This window comes from Diorhabda sublineata, chromosome 1 (assembly GCF_026230105.1).
Source record: "Diorhabda sublineata isolate icDioSubl1.1 chromosome 1, icDioSubl1.1, whole genome shotgun sequence".
Lineage (NCBI taxonomy): Eukaryota > Metazoa > Arthropoda > Insecta > Coleoptera > Chrysomelidae > Diorhabda > Diorhabda sublineata.
The window spans coordinates 5,227,240-5,246,910 of NC_079474.1; the positions used below are offsets into that span (position 1 = coordinate 5,227,240).

General features: G+C 34.9%; 1 protein-coding gene across 5 annotated transcripts in view; it reads right to left on the reverse strand.

Moving 5' to 3' along the window:
* Window positions 1-109: 109 nt before the first annotated feature.
* Window positions 110-19,671, reverse strand: part of LOC130445833 (ATP-binding cassette sub-family C member 4-like) — a 29,094-nt gene continuing 9,532 nt past the window's right edge. For 3 of the 5 annotated variants that reach the window (XM_056781735.1, XM_056781721.1, XM_056781732.1), the window contains exons 4-13: window positions 16,137-16,567; window positions 13,699-13,855; window positions 13,380-13,642; window positions 12,701-13,022; window positions 10,288-10,469; window positions 9,760-10,228; window positions 6,975-7,332; window positions 4,241-4,391; window positions 1,827-2,057; window positions 112-1,131 (exon numbers count right to left, since the gene is read on the reverse strand). In XM_056781735.1, the coding sequence (XP_056637713.1) occupies window positions 215-1,131; window positions 1,827-2,057; window positions 4,241-4,391; window positions 6,975-7,332; window positions 9,760-10,228; window positions 10,288-10,469; window positions 12,701-13,022; window positions 13,380-13,642; window positions 13,699-13,855; window positions 16,137-16,567 (3,481 nt within the window). In that variant the 3' untranslated portion in view covers window positions 112-214. Of the gene's footprint in view, window positions 1,132-1,826; window positions 2,058-4,240; window positions 4,392-6,974; window positions 7,333-9,759; window positions 10,229-10,287; window positions 10,470-12,700; window positions 13,023-13,379; window positions 13,643-13,698; window positions 13,856-16,136; window positions 16,568-19,671 lie in introns of all 5 variants that reach the window. The other 2 variants (XM_056781739.1, XM_056781728.1) reach the window with 1 other exon arrangement.

Here is a 19,671-nt window from a genome sequence, read left to right on the forward strand (position 1 = left end):
AAGCTGTCGTAGTAGTAGGGTTTATTAAGAAACTGGCTAATCGATTTGTAAATGATGCACTTTGATCTAATCTAATCTATGAAGGTCAGCTAGTGAAAAATAAAAAAAATATATTGAGTAAACATTTAATATAAACAGTTTAAATAATATCAAAAATACTTGTTGTTGAAGTAGCTAGTTGAAAAGATTCAAACTAATGCACAAAAATTAAAAATTAATCAGTCACAAGGTTTAGCAGTCCTGCTTGCTCGACCATCTTATAAAAAATGCCCTGTTTGTCCTTCAACAAATTCGATGGCGTGTCGAATTCTTTGATTTGTCCTTTATCTAATACCATAACTTTATCACATTCTAATATACTATGTAAACGATGTGCAATAGTTAATAACGTACAGTTAGTGAAATTTCTCTTGATGGTATTGTGTAAGAGCATATCAGTTTCGTGGTCCATATTCGCTGTTGCTTCGTCCAAAACTATTATTTTAGTTTTTCTTAAGATTGCTCTAGCTAAACAAATCAGTTGCTTCTCTCCGGAGCTGAAATTCGAACCGCCGCTGCTGGTTATTTTCATGTTTAAAGATGATACAGCGTTTTTCATATTAACTTCATCGAGGACGTTCCAAAGTTCTTCATCTTGGAACTCATTTACGGGATCCAAATTTGTTCGGATCGTACCGGTGAAAAGTACAGGATCTTGTGGTATGATTGCTAGTTTTTTTCTCAAAAATTTTAAATTTAACGTTAATATGTCGACACCGTCTATAAGTATCTTCCCTTCAGGTTCGTAAAGTCTGAATATCGTTGATATTATCGAAGATTTTCCAGCACCAGTTCTTCCCACTATTCCTATTTTCTGATTGGGTTCTACGCTAAAGTTTAAGTTTTTTAAAACTTTTTCTGAATTATTGTATGTTAAAGACACGTTTTCGTAAACAATTGCACCGTCTTTGGGCCAATTTTCAACTTCTGTACCTTCTTTGGACTCGGACGGGATTTCCGTGTATTCTAATAGTCTTTCCACGGACGTCATAAGATTTTCCAAGTCTGCCCAAGTTCTTACTCCCCACTGCACCAATCCGGCTAACATGAAAATTTGTGTCAAAGTGAGACCCACGTTTCCTGCACTTGTACCTGAAACAATACATTGTTCAATACTTCAAATGCTACCTCACGTGCTTTGAATCATTTTTAAAATAATATTTAGTCAATATTTTTTTATTGAACAGCATTATCTCCTTCAAAATACTGTTGGTAACACTGTAGAAATGGCAGACTCTGTGTATCCACTCTGTAGAATCTTACATCATGATAACGTGGAGCTTGATCTTCAGTTTGAAGTTGCTTTTGAGATATCCACTTTGTCCTTTAATGTCTTCCTCTTATTTTTTTAAATATATCTTGGATGTTTTGATCTTTCATCAGTCGTGGATTCGGTTCATGATTTTCTGAAGTATTCATACTACCGCAAATTCGGTTCTCCTGCGGTAGTGTAAACAGTCACCAGGATGTTGTCGGTCTTGAGGACGCGTAGATTTTGCAGAGTACTGTCCAGAATCTTGTGCTCTTCGAGTAGACTCTCTCAATAACAGACCTTCGTGTTAGAAACGATCGCTCAACAAGTCGCCCAGTGAGTAGCTTAGTGTAACAAAGCTCAAAGTTTACGAGTAATTTATAGTTTTAACTGGTGAAAGCTGTGATCTATTAAGCCTAAATGAAGAAAGTGTTTGTATATATTTCTATTCAAACAGCTTTTATCCTATTTTGGTTCGCGCATATTCAAAGTATCAAGTTAAGATGGTCGTGTTGAGATATGAAAAATTTCTCACCTGTATCAAAGAAGATGAAAGTAAAAACGACCATGAGGATAAATAGTGAACAAAGAAAATCCATAATAAATCCGAAAGCTCTCATAGAACATAACGAAGTATAGTGAGCTGATGTAAATAAATCTTGATGACGGTCAAACTCCCTAATCAAGATATCTTGCGCTTTGTATGCTCTTATAGTCGTTAATCCTTCCAAGGAAGCGTTCAAGTGTCCAATCATTGGACTTCTGGCTGTAACAAAACATTAACATTGCATTTTCAGTTGTAATTAACGAATTTTTTTAACAATTTAAATGAAATTGCACCTTACCTAACCTGTTTATTAAAATTGTTTCTTATACGAGTATGTTATGTCATTTTATCACGAAACTGAAAGGTCTGGTAAAACATAAATTGCTCATCAGAATATCGGGTATATTTAATGATATTAATCTCATTTTTTTATATTTTAAACAAAAATTTACTTTCAAGCTATATAAGGTAACTCAAAATAAATTTCACATAAAAGAATTTAGGATATGTAACGAGTTTATTTGTTTATCACATATTAAAATACATTGCTTGGGAATTTACTTCTTCATAACAACATCGTCCAAATACCTATGATGGCTTGGCAGGTATTCTCCTTGACAGCTGTCATTCTTTATTATTCCGGCGAAGTCGTTTTGTTAGCTTAAACTTAGGTATGACATAATCCCACTGGAAAAACTCAATAGGTGTTGAATCAGGACTGCGGAAAAGCCTACTTATGTCATCTTCCCTGGAGATCAATTTGCTAAGAAAAATTTTACGAACTCCTGTTACAGATCTATTGAAAGTGTATGAAGCTGCTTCGTCCTGCGGGAACCATGTCCGTTGGTTATAATCATTAAAGTTTTGCAGTTTAGATACGAAGAAGTCGTTTAACATCGGCACATACCGGTCTGAATTCACTGTAGCTGTGCGTTTCCTCTCATTTTCAAAAAAAGTGGCTATAATTCCTCCCGCTGATATCGCAAGCGATAATTTTGGTTGTTGACGTATCCATTGATGAGCTTCATACGAAAACAAGATAGGTAATCGCTGGAAAGCGCTCAATCACCTGGTTAACGAAGTCAAGCCTCTCATCTTCATCCTGACGCTTTCATTCTTACACCAACTGATTTTGTAAGGCTACAGCCCCGAACCTTTGTGTTAAATGCGAAATAATAATTATTAATATACATTTAAAGCAACAACATGTCCGAATAGAGAAGTTACGCTTGTCACGAACAGACCGAGCAACAATATCTACCACCTTTTTTACCGTTATAGAAGACCTTGGATGCCTAGATTTTAGTTTACCCAGTTTTTATCTGATTTTTTTTAAACTTCTCGAACCATTTTTTAATCAGTCTAGACTGGCGCATAATTCAAGTGACGAGTATTGCGAATATTTCAGAATTTTCCATGCCTACAGTTGCAGAATTACCATTTTTTGTAAAACTCACACACGCACAACGCACGGTTCTCTCCCAAAAAACGCTCCATAGCGACTAAATTATCAGGAGTCAGAATAGATATACCTATAGTGCCCCTCCGAATAGCTGAGTTCACGCAATAAGCAATAAAAAGATTCACTTTCTTTTTTTTTGAGGTATCTTGTATAAGGTCTGCCTTCCCAGCACGAAAGAATTGAACCAAAGTAAGGTCTTGTCTTTATATACCCATATCTAGTACACGGCTGGATCCAAACAAGTGACTTGGATTCAGCAAGAGTATACAAGTACAAAGAAAGGGTGAAAGAAATATCCTTTACCAGGGAAAGTATGTATAATCCAAGCGGATTCTGGAATGCTACTGGTCAATGAGTGATTTGGCTGAAGAAAGTGCGTAGAGCTGCTCCCTGGACATTAGAGACCCTAGGTATTGAAATTGTCGACGACTTAGTCAAGTTTGGTATCACTCAACTGCTGACAGGACTAGAATTTGCTGTGGAAATTTGTTACGCAAAAAATGCAAAAAGGTCAGTTATCACATACACAACAAGTATGCATGGCTACTGATCCGAGTCGTCTTCATATTAACACAAGAAGGAAACTCCTGGGATCTAGCTTATTGGAAAAGCTTTGTTTAAAAGTCGACGTCAGAAAAAATCTCGACTTCTGTTGTTGTCTTTTATTCATATTTCCCAATTTGCTTTCTGAAGAACGTTCAAATGCTCGGTGGAAGCCATTTTGTATCAGATGGTCAAGAACAATCTTAATCTCGACTACAACCGTAACCTTTCGTGAAGGATTGGAAATTTATTTAATAAAATAGAGGTGATTCATGATCCTTGGGTTAATTTCCTTTTTATAAATAATTATTCGTTGTTAATGAAATTTGAAGGGCGAATATCAAATCTTTGAGTTTCATATTTGAAAATTATTAATGAAAAAATATAATATACTCACTAGCTGCTTCTAATCTCTTTAAACTTCTTCCAGTTGGTAAATATAATCTTCTTATGAATATTAAGGAGGAAAAGAATATTGCTGCGAATAGTAAGAAATAGGGATTTACTATCGAGATCAAAAATACTATACCAGCTACTGCAAATGCCACCTGAAACCTAAATGCGATTAGAAACATCTTCAATAAAATAATAAATAGTTTTATTAGATTTAAAATATGGAGTAAGTCACGAAAGTATCATATTACGAAGATATATTGATAAATTCTTAGCCTACTATAGAACCAAACAAAATTTCAATGTCAAAGTATTTTATTACTCAACATATTCTCCCTTTAATTGGATACATTAATTACAGCGAACCTGCAACGTCTCTAGACCTTTCACAGCTTTTATTACCTCCTCGCTGGAAGAAAAATTTACGACTTTTTTCAGTTGAGGAAAGAGATGATAGTCGGACAGAGCCAAATCTGGTGAATAAGGAGGGTGTTCTAGTAATTCAAACCCTAAATCACGAATTTTTTGCATGGCAATATGAGATTTGTGTGCAGGAGCGTTGTTCTACAAAAACAAAACACCTTTGGACAGCTTTTCTCTTCAATTTTTTCCCCTAGAGTGGTCAGTAATGTCCAGTTATTGTTCTACCCTTATGCAAAAAATTAATCATGATTACTCCATGGCAATCCCAAAAAACTGAAGCAAGAACTTTTCCAGCAGATGGATGGACACGAAACTTCTTAGGTCTTGGAGAACCAGAGTGTCGCCATTCGATCGTAAGTTGCTTTGTTTCTGGATCGTAGAAATGTACCTAAGTCTCATCCAAAGTAACAATTCGGCTTAAGAAGCCTACATTGTGTTCAAATTGAGCACAGATCGAACGCGAAGCTTCTACCCTATCACGCTTCTGGTCAGCATTCAAAAGTCCCCAGAGATACAACTAGGTTTAGCCCCCAATTGTCATATATTTATAGGAAACCTTGTTTACATGTGAGAATATAAGTCAAGCAAAATGATTATTGTTGATAGTGAGGTTAAATTGTCATCGGAAAAGGCTGCAAGTGGCAGCAAAATTCTCTTTTTCCCTTTTAGTCGTGTAAGAAAAAAGTCGATTTTTATAAATAGTTGTAACTGTACATTGTAACAGTTAGCTCAAGACAAGCAGTGATAGTGTTAGAGGCCGTTGCTTATTTCTATTTTAATTAGTTTATATATTTCTTATTTCAACTTTTCAATTCCTCGGTGAAATTCCAAGGAATAGGCAGATTGACGCCTTCGAATCAACCAAAAAGAGGTGATTCGTTGCATGGAGTTGACAAATTGAGACCAAGGAATCGGATTTCTTTGGCTTTGTGAATCACTCCGCTTGCATTTTCTTGTTTACTCTCCAACCTGTAACAACTTTTTGCTCGCTACTTTTAGTTCCCAGCGTGGTTTTGGTCGACCTCTTGGTCGTTCTATGGGTGACTCCCACTCTGCTACCTTCAGCATCAGGAATCTTAGATCTCTTCTTCGTATATGTTCAAACCAAATATTTGGATCTTTTTCAATGGCACTATATCATCCTCTTCTACATAATTTGTAATCTAGTGGTTCATTAACATTCTTTGGTATTCTTCAACAGTTTCACAGGTCCCAGTATCTTCCTTAAGATCTTTTTCTACATTATTCGAAGATCCTCTCCGTCCTTTCCCTACAGGCAAATATTTAGACTTCAGATATAATGACTGGTCTTATTCTAATATGTTCGTAGTCAGCTCTTTACTTCTTAGAAACCTCACATATCTCCAGTAGACTCTATTTCCGCTCTGATTCTTTCCGCTAATTCGATGGTTCTATTATTTGCCTCGTTTATTGTCGCACCCGAATACTTAAAATCTTTGGAACTGATATCCTTCCAGAATGATGCTTCTCTTTATTTCTATATGTTCTATATATTGGGAGGTCTGGCTATTGAATAACGAGACTGCGCGCCTAGAGGGCGCCCTAGACGGGTGGAGTGAAAAACGTGCGTTGGGTACCTAGATATTTTGTTTTTGGGTGGTGTAAGCACTTTAGTCAGGACCGAGAGAGCACTGAAGATGACCAGCGCCAAGGTAGCCCTGTGACTATTCCAACTCCAGAAACAATGACTTAAATCGACCAAATTGTGCGTAGAGATCGTCGAATGAGCATCCGGATGATTGCCGAGGCTGTAAACGCTCATAAAGAAACGATCAAAAAAATTTTAGACGAGGAATTACACATGACAAAAGTCTGATGCCAAAAAATCTGACTCCTAACCAAAAGCTCTTGCGTCAACGGGTCTGCTCAGATTTCCTTGAAAGGTTAGAAAAAGATCTGCTTTAAAAAGGACCCGATTTGAGTCGATGAAAGCGGTGAAATAAAAAACGGCAGAGGTCCTAAAGGCACTCACCAAGGAAGACTTCCAGCAGTGCTTTGATCAATGGAAAAAACGTATGGAAAGGTGTGTGGCGAGGGGAGGGGAGTAGTTATAGTTTTATTTATAAATATAAAATAACCGTACCGATCAATTTTTTTAGCATCCTCAAGATTTTAATATATGATTTTTAGTAAACCAAATCTGTCTTCACAGTAAACTAGCTGTTATCTCTGGTTGCCGACAAATTGTATGGGTCAAAATTTGATTTAAAAAATGTCATTTTTCACTAACAATCGAAAGAAAAAAATGATACTTCAACTTTATCACAATAAATTTGTTCTATTCCCATACATACCCTAATAAATTCGCTGAAAATGTGTAATAAATGTTCATCGATATTCGTCATATCTTGTGAAAATCTGTTTAGAATGTTACCAATGAAATGAGTATCGAAGAATATCATCACAGCATAAACAATGTATCTGACCATGGTCTCGTGTATCCTAATTGAAGCTCTACGACAAAAATCGAATATCGCGAAAGTTTTCAGTAAAGCCAATATTGTAGATGCAAGAATCATCAGAGAATATAATTTTATTGTGAATTTTTCGTTGGCTGTTGCTTCTGCTAGCTCTTGACTTTGTAGAGGCGTAGCTACATTCAATTCGCTGATGTTTCTTTTAAGACTTAGTTCTATTTGCTGTTGATCTACCCTAGAAGATAATTTAACTATTATACACTGGAAAGTATTACGTCTAAAAGTTAGTAAGCAACTTTGCAATGGTATTTGATTAATCGGTTCAAGAAAAAGTATAGAACATTTCACTTTTAACGACTCTTTAATCATATATATGTCCACTACGATGATTATATTGTAAAGTTCCGCCATTTTTCCTGAATCATCTGTCAAAACTTCTAATTAAATATGATACATAGTAAAGGAAGACCGAATGGCAACGATTTTTCTATCCTCCGAGGTTCCAGCTCAGTACTGCGCATTCTCAAGCATGCGCACTATAGATAAAGTGTCTCGAACGAGAGAGAAAACGAATATTGTCGCCACCGTAGCGTAGGGATGTTTTTTCCCATACCAACTGTTCATATAGGAGTATTACATATATGTATTATTCATATAGAGAAAATTGTTCCATTTCATAGTTATTTATTGTAAGCCTTATAGATAGAGTATTTATCAAATTCAATTACATGTAAAAAGACAACATGACATGTAATATACGACGCAATACGTCTTAATTCCCAGTATACGCAGTTGTAACTTCAAATTAAATTGTAGGAAAAAATGAACTTAGACGAGTGCACATGCAAATTTCGAGGTATGACGATGAGCCTCCATTTTGATCTAAATGTAAATTGTCTATTATAATAATTTTTTAATGGGAACGTTGTTGTGCTAAAATGATTTTCGTAAAAATCTAAGTTTTCTTAATGTACGGCCCCAAACACTTGCACATGTATTTCAATTGTGTTATTACGTATTTCAAAATATCACAATTTTTATGCAAGTTTAGGAGTAACATTCAAAGCCTCATAACGGTTTTTTAAAATTTGCCGCTGATGGTAAAGATCAAAATGGTAGTTTAGGGTATTAGTACGTTCCGACATGCTGCCACTTATTCTCTCTTTCATGTCTCTGGCTAAAACCTGTTCATTCACATCCCCTTTGCAGCTTGACAGTTTCAGATATTTGCGAGGCACCTTCTACAGGCTTTTGACACGAGTCTTGGTGAGTGGAGGTAGTATGAGAACTCGCCATCTACATTTATTCAGCCGCCCGCTACATCTACTACCAAATAGATGTAATTCAATTGACTGCGTTAGCTACTTTATATGCCTACCAATATTGTCATACCATTTAGCTAAAGTCAAATTGGGGAAGTTGGTGGATCACACTCTTTTACTGATCCTATCTCATGTATGAGTCACTTTATTGTTATCCTTGTGATAAGGATTTTTTTGATTCCAAATGATTCATAGTAGAGCTATCGCGAGAGAGAGAGCGCATCGTTCATATGGATCAGGTATAAAACTAACCGCAGTCTCGCGTCTGGTCTTATTCCACCACCATCTCAGACTCAACCTGTTCTGTGTAACTCAACAAAGTTTCATGGGTCCACAGAGGTTTGTAACTAAAATTTTAGATTGGTTGATAACTGTGTAATAAAGCAAACATGTTTTTAAATACGTTATGATGAAAATACTGTCACCGTTCCATTTTTGTTGTTGTTGTTGAGCTCATTTACTAGGAGGATCATCATGTGTGAAGTTTTGATGCAATTTATCATATAATATTGTGTCATGTTCGAAAAAAATGTATAACAGACATTTTTTCCAGATAAGGAACATGTCTTCGCCTACAACTTTGTTAATAACTTTTTTTTTGACAATTTCCATAATAATGGTGTTATCCTCACATTTTATGGGATTCACAATCACAATCGTGAGTCTTAAGAAACAGCCACATTTGGGCTACGGCTAAGTTTTTCCAAGCTGCAATTCTTTAGACAAATCAAGCTAACAACCAACAAAATGTTAGTTAGATTAACTTATTGATTGGAATGCTGTCTAAAACCTGTTTATTTACATCCCGTCCGCAGCATGCCCGCTCCAGATTTACATAAGGCACGTTCTAGAGGCTCTTGACACGAGTGCAGGTGGCATGAGTATTTGTCATCCACACTTTACATTTATTCAGTTGTCCGCTACATCTACTACCAAATAGATGTAATTCTTCTAATATATCCAAGAGTAAATAAAGTATTCCGCAGAAAAGATGTAACCGAAGAGAAAAGAATTGATTTTGAATAGTAGCAATCTTGACACAATGTTTGTAGCATTACATAATAACAAAAATGTACAGATTCATCACTTGCATTACTTTGACCTAACAAGAAATTGTATTGATTACAGAATAGTCGTTATGGGTCGGTCACTATCTTTTTTTTTAATATCTCTCTAGTACCTATGAGGAGAAGACAAAAAATGAAAGTATAGAAAGAAACATGTTTAAGGAGATCAGCAATAATATCAAACGACAAACTAAGCTACTGTATGGTGGGTGTTGGTCAAATCGTTGCTACACGTTATTAATTTGATAGTAAATTAGATAAAGTACAACTTACCATTTTGTTAAAAGTTTGTCTGAATAACTTTCCGTTCCTTGTGTTAAGCCAAACAATATGGCGATAAGGGAAATGAGTAAAAATCCACCACCGAATTTGAAATATTTTTTATAAACAGCGAAATCAACTTCTCCTTTTTTGTGAACCTCACTGTAAACGTTCGGCTTCACTGCTACTTGTTCTGTTTCAAACAAATCGTTATGTTTGACATCTCCATTCATTTTAGGTTCATTTTTTTCTATAACTTCTTTTTCTAAATCGTCATCTTCAACAACGATTTCTTCAATTTGCTTAATTACTTTATCAGTTGGTTTTCCATTGTATTTTATTTCTCCTGAGTTTATTATAATCACTGTATCGGCTTCTTGTATATGATTTGCCGTTTGCGAAACTAATATACAAATTTTGTCTTTGAGGAAAGTTTTGACGCATTCGTTGAAAATATAATCTTGAACATGAGCGTCAAGTGCTAAAAATATTGAAATAACAAAATGGTACAATGGCAAATGATAATAAAATGTTGTATACCTGTCAAGGAATCGTCTAATAAATAAATTTCACTTTCTTTATATACAGCTCTGGCTAGATTCACTCTAGCTTGTTGTCCTTTGCTTAAATTTAGTCCTTTATCTGCAACGATGGTTTCATCGCCTTTTTCGAACAAACTTAAATCGTATTCTAGAGCACAAACTTTTATCACCTCTTTGTATCTGATAAAAGAAAATTAGCATGGGGATTATAGAAATTTATAGGTAGATCAGAAACTGTTCACACAAATAATTTTAAAAATTGAGATTCCGTGAAAACTTTATTTTAATTATTTTATCGAATACAAAGAAGGTTTCTACAGGACACAAGAAATAATAACTCCAGAAATTAGGGAGTAATAAGGAAACAAAGGGCTCTAAGGGCACAATCACGTCCCAGAACCCAGATGCCAAAATGAATACTGGAAATGGAGCCTGTTGAAGATGATCAACTCTCAGATGGGATCATATATTGTACATGCAAAGATAGATGTAGATTGAAACGAAAAGAAACCAGTGGAGTGCCAAGAAGTTCGCTCTGGAGAGGTCAGGACATAAGTCCACGGAATCTCCAGGGGGTTTGGAGGTTTCAAAAAAATGTTTTTAAATGGTGTTGTTTTAGTCCTTCAGAGAGTGGTATCTGTAGCTTACAAAAATACGTTTATTACGTAATTCTTAGGTTCAAAATTATTCATATCAGATATCAGTTTTTAAGTAAGTTATTTAAATAGAAAGCAAGTATTTACTTTCATATCCTTGAAGTCAAAATGATTGTTTACACAAAATATTATTATGGTACGGAATGTTCGGAAACTTTCTTGGAGTAAAATTGTAACAAAAGAAAAATAATAAAAGGACAATAATGAGAGAAATTTTATTTATTCACATAATATTGGTTATTATTTTTAAGGTTCTTACAGCTTTTTGCTAAGCCTTCGTCGTTTTTTTGCAAGTTCATGTCTTTGGGTATGTACGAGGATAGTCCCAAAAGTACCTGGCCAGACCTAAAGATGGCGGTAGTGGCTTGAAAAATATCACTGAATATTACACAGATCAATCTAGCGAAAAAAAAATTATCCAATATATTTTCTAGATCTCTTTCTCCGGTGATTACCGGCTCTTTGTAAACTCCAAGATAGTCAAGAGAAAGATATTTGGTTTCGATGAAGTAGTGATTTATTTTGAAATAAAGAATCGTTTTATGACTTCTATTTACTAAATGATACGTTTGTAAACAGTAACCGATTAATGAATTAAATTTTCAGCTCTTTACATGTTATGTAGTGCAGTCCATAAGTTCTTAGCCATAGAAAGAAAGATCTTTATTTCCACAAACTTCTTAGAATGTCTGACAAAAGCTTCTATGCCACTATAAAAATATAATCATGCATCTTTAGAGTCAGAATATTTATTCACCGCCTGTTTAATTTCATTGTCGCTGTTTAAGGACTAAAAATAGTCGAATGGGGACAGATCAGGGCTATATGATAAGTGTTCAATCTCTGTGAAGCCTTGGAAACAGTGAAACAGTGTGATTTTCCGATAATTTTGGATACAACTGCCTCAGTAAGTAACGTGCCATGTTAATGGTTATATTCGATTCTTCAAAGCAATCAAAAGGATACCCTTGTAGTCTCAAAATTATCATTTTTTGATGTTTTCCGTGACCTTTGCTTTCTTTTTTACGGGCTCTCCTTTTCGATGCCACTCAACGAAATCTATTTTATATGTCGGATCAAAGTAAAAGATCATAGTTTCATCACATGTTACCATTGATCGGATTACACTTTCTTGGTCCTCGCGGTAAAGCCTGAAAAATCGCTAATAACATTACTCGACGTCGCTTTTGCATTGCGCTTAGATTTCGAAGCACCAACTAATTTTCATCATATTTAAATGCTTATGTAGGAGCCTTAGATTCCTTGTTGCTGCAATTTCTTTTGTTTTAAGGCGCCTGTGAATAATTGGTTCCGCTTATTCAATGTTTTCTGGAGTAGTCACCGCCGTCGGTCATCTTCTAATGATTCTCGTCTCCAGCGGAAAAACTTTTAATAATAAATAAACTAATTTTTAATTGTTAAAATGTGCACAAGTCATCGAATACTGTGTCCATTTTCTTTTGGATTTGTGTTGGTGTTAATCCTTCATTCGATGGAATTTCTGTACCAATATTTGACATTTCTCAAAACATTTTGACTGAGTGTTCGTTCGAGCTCTACTATAGTATACTGGATCGAAGCAGCAAACTGAAACTTTCGTGTAAAGCTTATTGAGACTTGTCGCATGATTAAAGATTTATGCGAACGCGCTCTATTTACCATATGAGGCCAAGAACTCATCGACTGCACTACGTAAAAGTAAATTATTAACAGTTTTCATATACATTTTAACTACTATTCAGTGTAATTTCTCACCTTTTCTCGTTGTAAGTTTCTCCGAATAGAATATTTTGTTTTATTGAAGAAGGAAATAACCAAGGATCTTGCGAAGCATAGGAAATTCGACCGAAAGTTAATAAATGTCCATCTGCCAAAGGATAATCTTGTAGGATCATTTTTAACATAGAACTTTTTCCAGATCCGACTCTTCCAGTTACCAAAATCAAGCCGCTGTTGATACTTAACGTGATATTCTTTAATACAACTTTATCTTTTATTTTAACAGTTGCTTCTTTTACTTCGATTACGGGACTTTGAGTTGGAGCATCAGAGCCAAGTTTTGGAGGTAATTCTTCACCTAAAATTATAACATTTTTCTATTAAATTTTGAATATCCAACAATATTTATCTTATATTACGTAATGCATAGACAATAATAATTATTACAATCCTAGCTTTGACTGTAAAAGTGTTTCAAGATTGCTATTTCTCCTTCATATTTCAATCACTCATCACACAAAACAGAGATCTAAAATTATATTTAGAACTAAGTATGAAGTAAAAATAAATAAAGTAAATGAAGTAAGACACAAAAAGTTATAACGTAACAGAAATATAATTAGTAGTAAGAAAAATAACTGAAGAAAATAATTTCATAGAAATTGAATGGATGAATCTGGTGTATTTTCGTCTATCTATAACAAAATTCCATTACCTTTAATGACTTTATTAATTCGTGTTATTGCTGAATATAATTCAGCTCCTCGGCCTATACCATATGGTATAACAACTCCTAAAGAATGTTTCAGATCTCTGAAAATAGTCAAGAGATAAAATACCAGTTCTGCTTCTGTCGGATAACCCATCCATATACATGAAATGATTAATACGTAAAATCCAATTTTTGAAAAAAGAACACCCAAAAGAACTATTATTATTTTTAAATAAAATGCTAACAGCATCCGGTTGATTTCTGCCCTAAAAGCGAAAGAATAGCAAAAATGGAGGATTTAGGAAATTTGGGTATAGCTCACAATCTAGCTTGGTTGATTTTATTTCGAAAATATTCTTCCCATTTGTACATTTTGATAATTCTAATACTTGATAGAGTTTCTTGTATGGCTTGTAATCGTTGATCTGTCTTTTTTTCAGCGGATAATCGGAGTTTACTTACAAATCTTCCAATAATTACTAAAAATAACGAGATTTTCATAAAAAAGAAATTATTATTATGAAAAAAATAAAACAAAATTATGTGCGATCAAATAAAAAGAGGAAAAATGATAAATTACGTGTAGATTCACAAACACATTCTAATCCGAACTTCTTGTAGAATATACCCCTCAAAATACAAGGTCATAAATCTTCTTTGCTTATCGCTCTTCTAGTTCCATTCCATCCCCTTCTTTTGTACAGGGTACTGTCCTGTATTTCACTCTCTTTGCTTTTGGTTTCGACGTTCTTTTGGTTAGGCTTTTCGCAGCCTTTGAATAAAACAAATTCTTAACCGATTTATCACGAGTAATAAAATGGATTCTGAAGTTCTCCATATTCGAGATTTTGCCTATCTTCACGTATTATCACGTCACTATTAGCTAGTCTCCATTCTTTCTTTGTTCTTACTATTTTTGTTGTCTTCGCTGACCAAATCCGCTTTAATTGTCTACCGTACTCTTTCCTTGTGTAATCTGTCAGAACTCTTTATTACTGCTCATGATGTTGATGTTTCACTGGGTTTATAGCTATCCATGATAACTTGCTTCAATATTGGCTTCCAGTGCATCTATCGTTGCTAGTTTATCCTTGTAGTTATTAGCCTTAGCACGGCCCCACAAGAAATAGTCCAAATGCGTTAAATCAAACGACCTAGGCGCACAAACGTCAGATAAACTGTTCACCGAAGGCAGCTCTCAATTTGGCAAATGTTTCGCGTGCCAAGTGGTATGTGGCACCATCTTGTTTAAACCACATGTCAGGCATGACCAATTCTTTCATTTTGGGCAAAAAAATCGTCAATCATCACACGGTAGCGCCATTCACAGTAATTTTCCGGCCATCGTCGCTTTTGAACAAGTACGTCCCGATGATGCCACGGGCCCATAATCTATAATAAACAGTGACTTTTTCGGGATACATTGGTATCTCTTGCAATGTTTCTAGCTGGTATTCAATCCAGATGCGGTAATTCCGCTTATTGACGTATCCATTATAAAACAAAATTTTTCTATGAAAAAGTGGATCTCCCTTCAGCTTTGCCAGCGCCCATTCACCAAATGTTAGACGTTGTGGGAGATAGTGTGGCCTCAGTTGTTACACCAGCCATATCTTATAAACTTTCGCAGAATTTTCGAACGGCGATAAATCGATATTTCACGGTCATCAGTAACACTAGCGGATACAGCCGCAATATATTCTTCGGTCCTCACTGTATGTTCGCGTGTTAGTGGTTTAATGTCTAATAGTGTAAACTGGGTTCCAAATTTAGTCGCAAGCTTCCGAACAGTTCCCTCAGTAGAAGGACCAAACATTTTGAGTAAAATTTAATAATTTGCAAGCGTTGTTCATTCGTACGTCAATTCATGATTAAATTATAGATCAAACTGAACAAGTTTGACAATGACAGAAGACACGCTTCAATATCGACAAAAAGCGAGATTTTTCCATTCACGAAGTTTTGCTCCTTTACAATAACGCCGGCAAAACACACACAGCATCTGCAACTTAGCAGAAAGTGGTAAAATAGAATGAAAAATACTTGATCATTCACATTACAGTCCAGACTTATAGTCATGTGATTTTCATTTACTTACAGTACTTGGAAGTAGCGATACCTGTCCATCTAAGAAAGAAAGAAAGATAGTAAGAGAGAGAGAAAGAGAGAAAGAGAGAGAAAGAAAGAGAGAGAGAGAGAGAGAGAAATGCTTTATTGTTAAAAAAATGTTACAATTTGTAGTCAAAAACTTGTAAAAAATAAAAAACAAACAAAAAAATGACTATAACATGACATCGATTTGATTTCAATTGGCAATTGATTGTGCATTTTTTTTGCTTTGTAAAATATTGAGCCCTTAACTAATTCTGAACGTTCAGTGGGTAGGTAAAGGTCGTGCTCCGCGTACCTAAGTGGATAGTCGTGTCACGACCTTTCTGATATTGGGGAAGCTTACTTACGTGCTTTATTTCACAAGAACGGACAATTAAGTTTTGTTTATACTTAAGGCTCTTTATATTTTATTGAGGTTAGAAAACTAACCTCAAAATATCAATTTTTATGCTATTTGAACTCATAAGCTTATGCTTTAAAAAGCTATTTTGTAAGATAATAAGATTTATACAACTATAATTTGAATGTGCCATTAATGTAGCTAAAGAAGTGATACACTGGATATATTTGCTTCTTTTCAACCAATAGACGTTTATGAACCATGATATATTCACTAAAAATGTAATTTACTGAATAAAATTTATTTACCTTGTAGCGGCATAACACTCAGTATAACAGCAATACCTATAAAAGAAATAACTCCGATTTTCGCATAGAGTAAATAACAAATCAGACAAGTCTGTACCACCGCGATCCACATATCGTTTACGATCCATATGGATTGCTGGAAAGAATACACATCTTTGGTAATGAGCGTCACGATGTTTCCCAATGTTATTTCTGATACAGACGTCGGCGTTAGCTTCAATGCTTTTCTATATAATAATGAGGAAAATGCAGTTTTTATTTCAACTCCTAATTGTTGCACCCATATAATATAGTTGTGTATATAAATGGTGTAGACGATGTGGATGATTAATACCAATGCAGCGTAATAGTATGCTTCGTTCTTAGTTACTTTCGTTTGACCGGGTTTGAAATATGAAATTAAGCTGCTGAGTGCCCATGGTTCTACCACGCTATAAAAAAAAGAGAAATTCACCTTCATAATAAATTTTTAGTGCGATAGTAAAATTTAAAATACTACATATGATATACTATTTTTATAAATCTAATAAGAAGTTTTTCATTAGCTCTAGCTTCTAATTTTCTTCAGCTATGCAGGTATAAAACAGAAAAAATGTATACGAGGATGGTCCGGGCTTGGCTCAAAATCTCCTTTTAGCTCTATACACTTTTCCCAGAGAAGTTTAATTAGTTCGATATCCTTTTTATAATAAGAATTGTCGAGATACTCAAAATAGTCACTGTGCAAAAATTTCTGATCACCGAACCAGTTTTTTAAGTCTGGGAACAGAAAATATATATCTGGCGAATAGTGTGCATGAGGTAACGATCCAAACTTTAATTCAGTAATTCTAGCCATTGCAATAACGGATGTGTGAGCTGGTGCATTGTCTTGACGAATCAACACTTTCTTCTTAGACAAATGCTTGATTTCTTCGCTTAAACGTCACAATAAGTTAGCATAACATTCACCGATGATAGTTTTTTTCTTTTTTCACGATAGTCAATGGAAATGATTCCAAGCGCATCCCAAGATACCGACGACATGATCTTACCGAAGCCGGTTGTCCCTTTTCAATCCATTGTTTTGATTGCTATTTTTTTTATGTGAAATGATGATGAAATAGCGCAGAAATTTATGTGAAACATTGCCAAACGCTCGATGGACGCTGTTTTTCTTTCATTATAAACAAACGCGGCATCCATCTTGCGCACAGCTTTCTCATGTTGGTCATAGCAGTTAGGACGGCCTCGTTTAAACACACTGCCCCATATTTTACTGTTGATAATGAATCAGCAGACTCATCCAAAGTAGAATCTAGTTCAGCTTTTATATTGGTTGGGCTAAGGCCTTTCAAATAAAAGTGTTTAAAACACATGCTGTCTACATTGTGTACTTTCTAATACAGTGGTAGTTTTCAAGCAGCTACCGCCATCTCCTAGTCAGGCCAGGTACTTCTGGGACTATCCTCTTATCTACTTAGAACGACTTTACTCAAAAACAATTAATCACTGAGTTCTAGAAAATTTGATTTTATGCTTTTCTGTGATGTGCGGACTTTAGAAAATGACGTATCAGAGAACAATAACAGGCTAGATAATCGGAATTGACACCATTCTTAACGATTCCTATGTAAAATGACTTCCTGATTCTAAATATGACCTCAGCTTTTCCCCATCATCCTCTTATTTTCACATATTTTTTACATTTCCAATTTCTAACCGTTATACATCCGAAAGCAGGTAATAAAATTTATAGCCCAGTGTATGGCAAAATTATTTTATCAAATTATACAGAAACTACAATATTTTACAAATATAGAAGAACAAATATAAAGAAACAGTTAGACATATTCACTGCAAGACTTGCATTGCTCTTTTCGTTGTAGTACTGCGGTGTTTAAATCGAAACAAATATTAAACTGTACGGAACTGGCCTCTGCGAAAAATTTTTGTCGATCCATTTGTTTCGAAGGAAAAATATTTACCCTTGCATACTTAGATTGATCAAACAGTTTGGGAAAGTAATGGACAAGACAGGTGACGCATTTCAATTTTAAAACTAAATTTCCTCGTCTCAGCGAAGCTAAAATCAAGGAAGGAGTTATTGCGGGTCCCCACATTAGACAACTTCTCCAAGATTCGACGTTTATCGAACACCTAAATCAAAAAGAAAAACGTGCTTGGCTTGTATTCCAAAATGTATATAAGAAATTTTTTGATAACCAAAAAAGTGATGATTTTGTCCCTCACGTCGAGGAATTGCACCGATGAACACAGAGAACGGTTCCATCAAGACATTGCTAGGATAAAGAAGAAATTTTCCTGGAAGTGGCATGCAAGCATGTTGGCGAAGTACTGCTGACTTTTGGGACGAGACTCTGCTTCAGGGTATAATAGGGAAGCAAACACAAAATTATGGTACATATCTCCATTATTTATAATGGTTTCTGGCTAAATTAGTTCTGTTTACCCCTTCAAATTAAATCAATATCCAAAAGTTTATTATTAATGTGGGAAAGTGGTAATAGGACAAATGCGGAGCTTCCCCGAAAATTGTGAATGAACGGCAGTTATATTTCATTTAGGACGTCATTTTATATAAGAAATATGAAAAATAGTGCCGGGGATTGATGATAATTTTCTTTTGCAAAACAGACATCATATTCATATCTCATAAATTATGGATTATCATGGGAAAACCCTGATACATAAGTCCTTCCTACTCTTTGCTCATATCTTATGAATTTTCCGGAAACATATCCAGGTGACTATGGAGAAGGTGGAGTTTTGTGCACTTATTGCATCCCATATTCGTAAATATAGCAGAAACTCTTCAATATAATTTTAATATTTTTTATATCCGAGAAAATTCTGCATCACAGAGACGAAAGCTGCTCAAGCCTTTAGTTCTAGCTCAGCCATACAATATCCAAATTGAGTATCTTTTGGGAGTTCTCTAATGTGGAGGCTATAAAAAATACCGGCTCTATTATTTTCCATAGTGAGCTGAGGAAATTTTCTACCAAATCTGAGATCTATCGAGCGCAAAGTCTTGTTGGATGTCTGGTGGAACTAGGAATTAGCGTATGTACTTCGAAATTATTCCAGATTATCGTGATATTAAGACCGAGGTTTATAGTTTACAGCTAATTACGCGAAATAATATCGTAGAGACTTTGCACCATCATCAAGGTCTCAAAGATCTTGCTGAAAGTTGGATTGACACCAAACAAAACGATAGACTATTCTTTGATTATTAAGTCTTTTTGTTTTGTGATTATTTAATAAACAAAGTGAAGATTAGAAATCAATATTATTTATGAGACACCCTCTATATTTCATGTGCTATTTCACTTAAAGTTCGTGAAATATTAGAGCTATAGCTGGTTTTAAAAATAGAATATCGTTTTTTAAACGAATTTACAATTCATATCCCGTATAATTAAGCGTAATAGAGGGAAGAGCGAATTTAACAGAAAATATCTTTGAGTATTGGGAGAATCAGACGAAACCTTGGAATTTCATTTCCTCCAAAATTACTGTTGGCTAATCT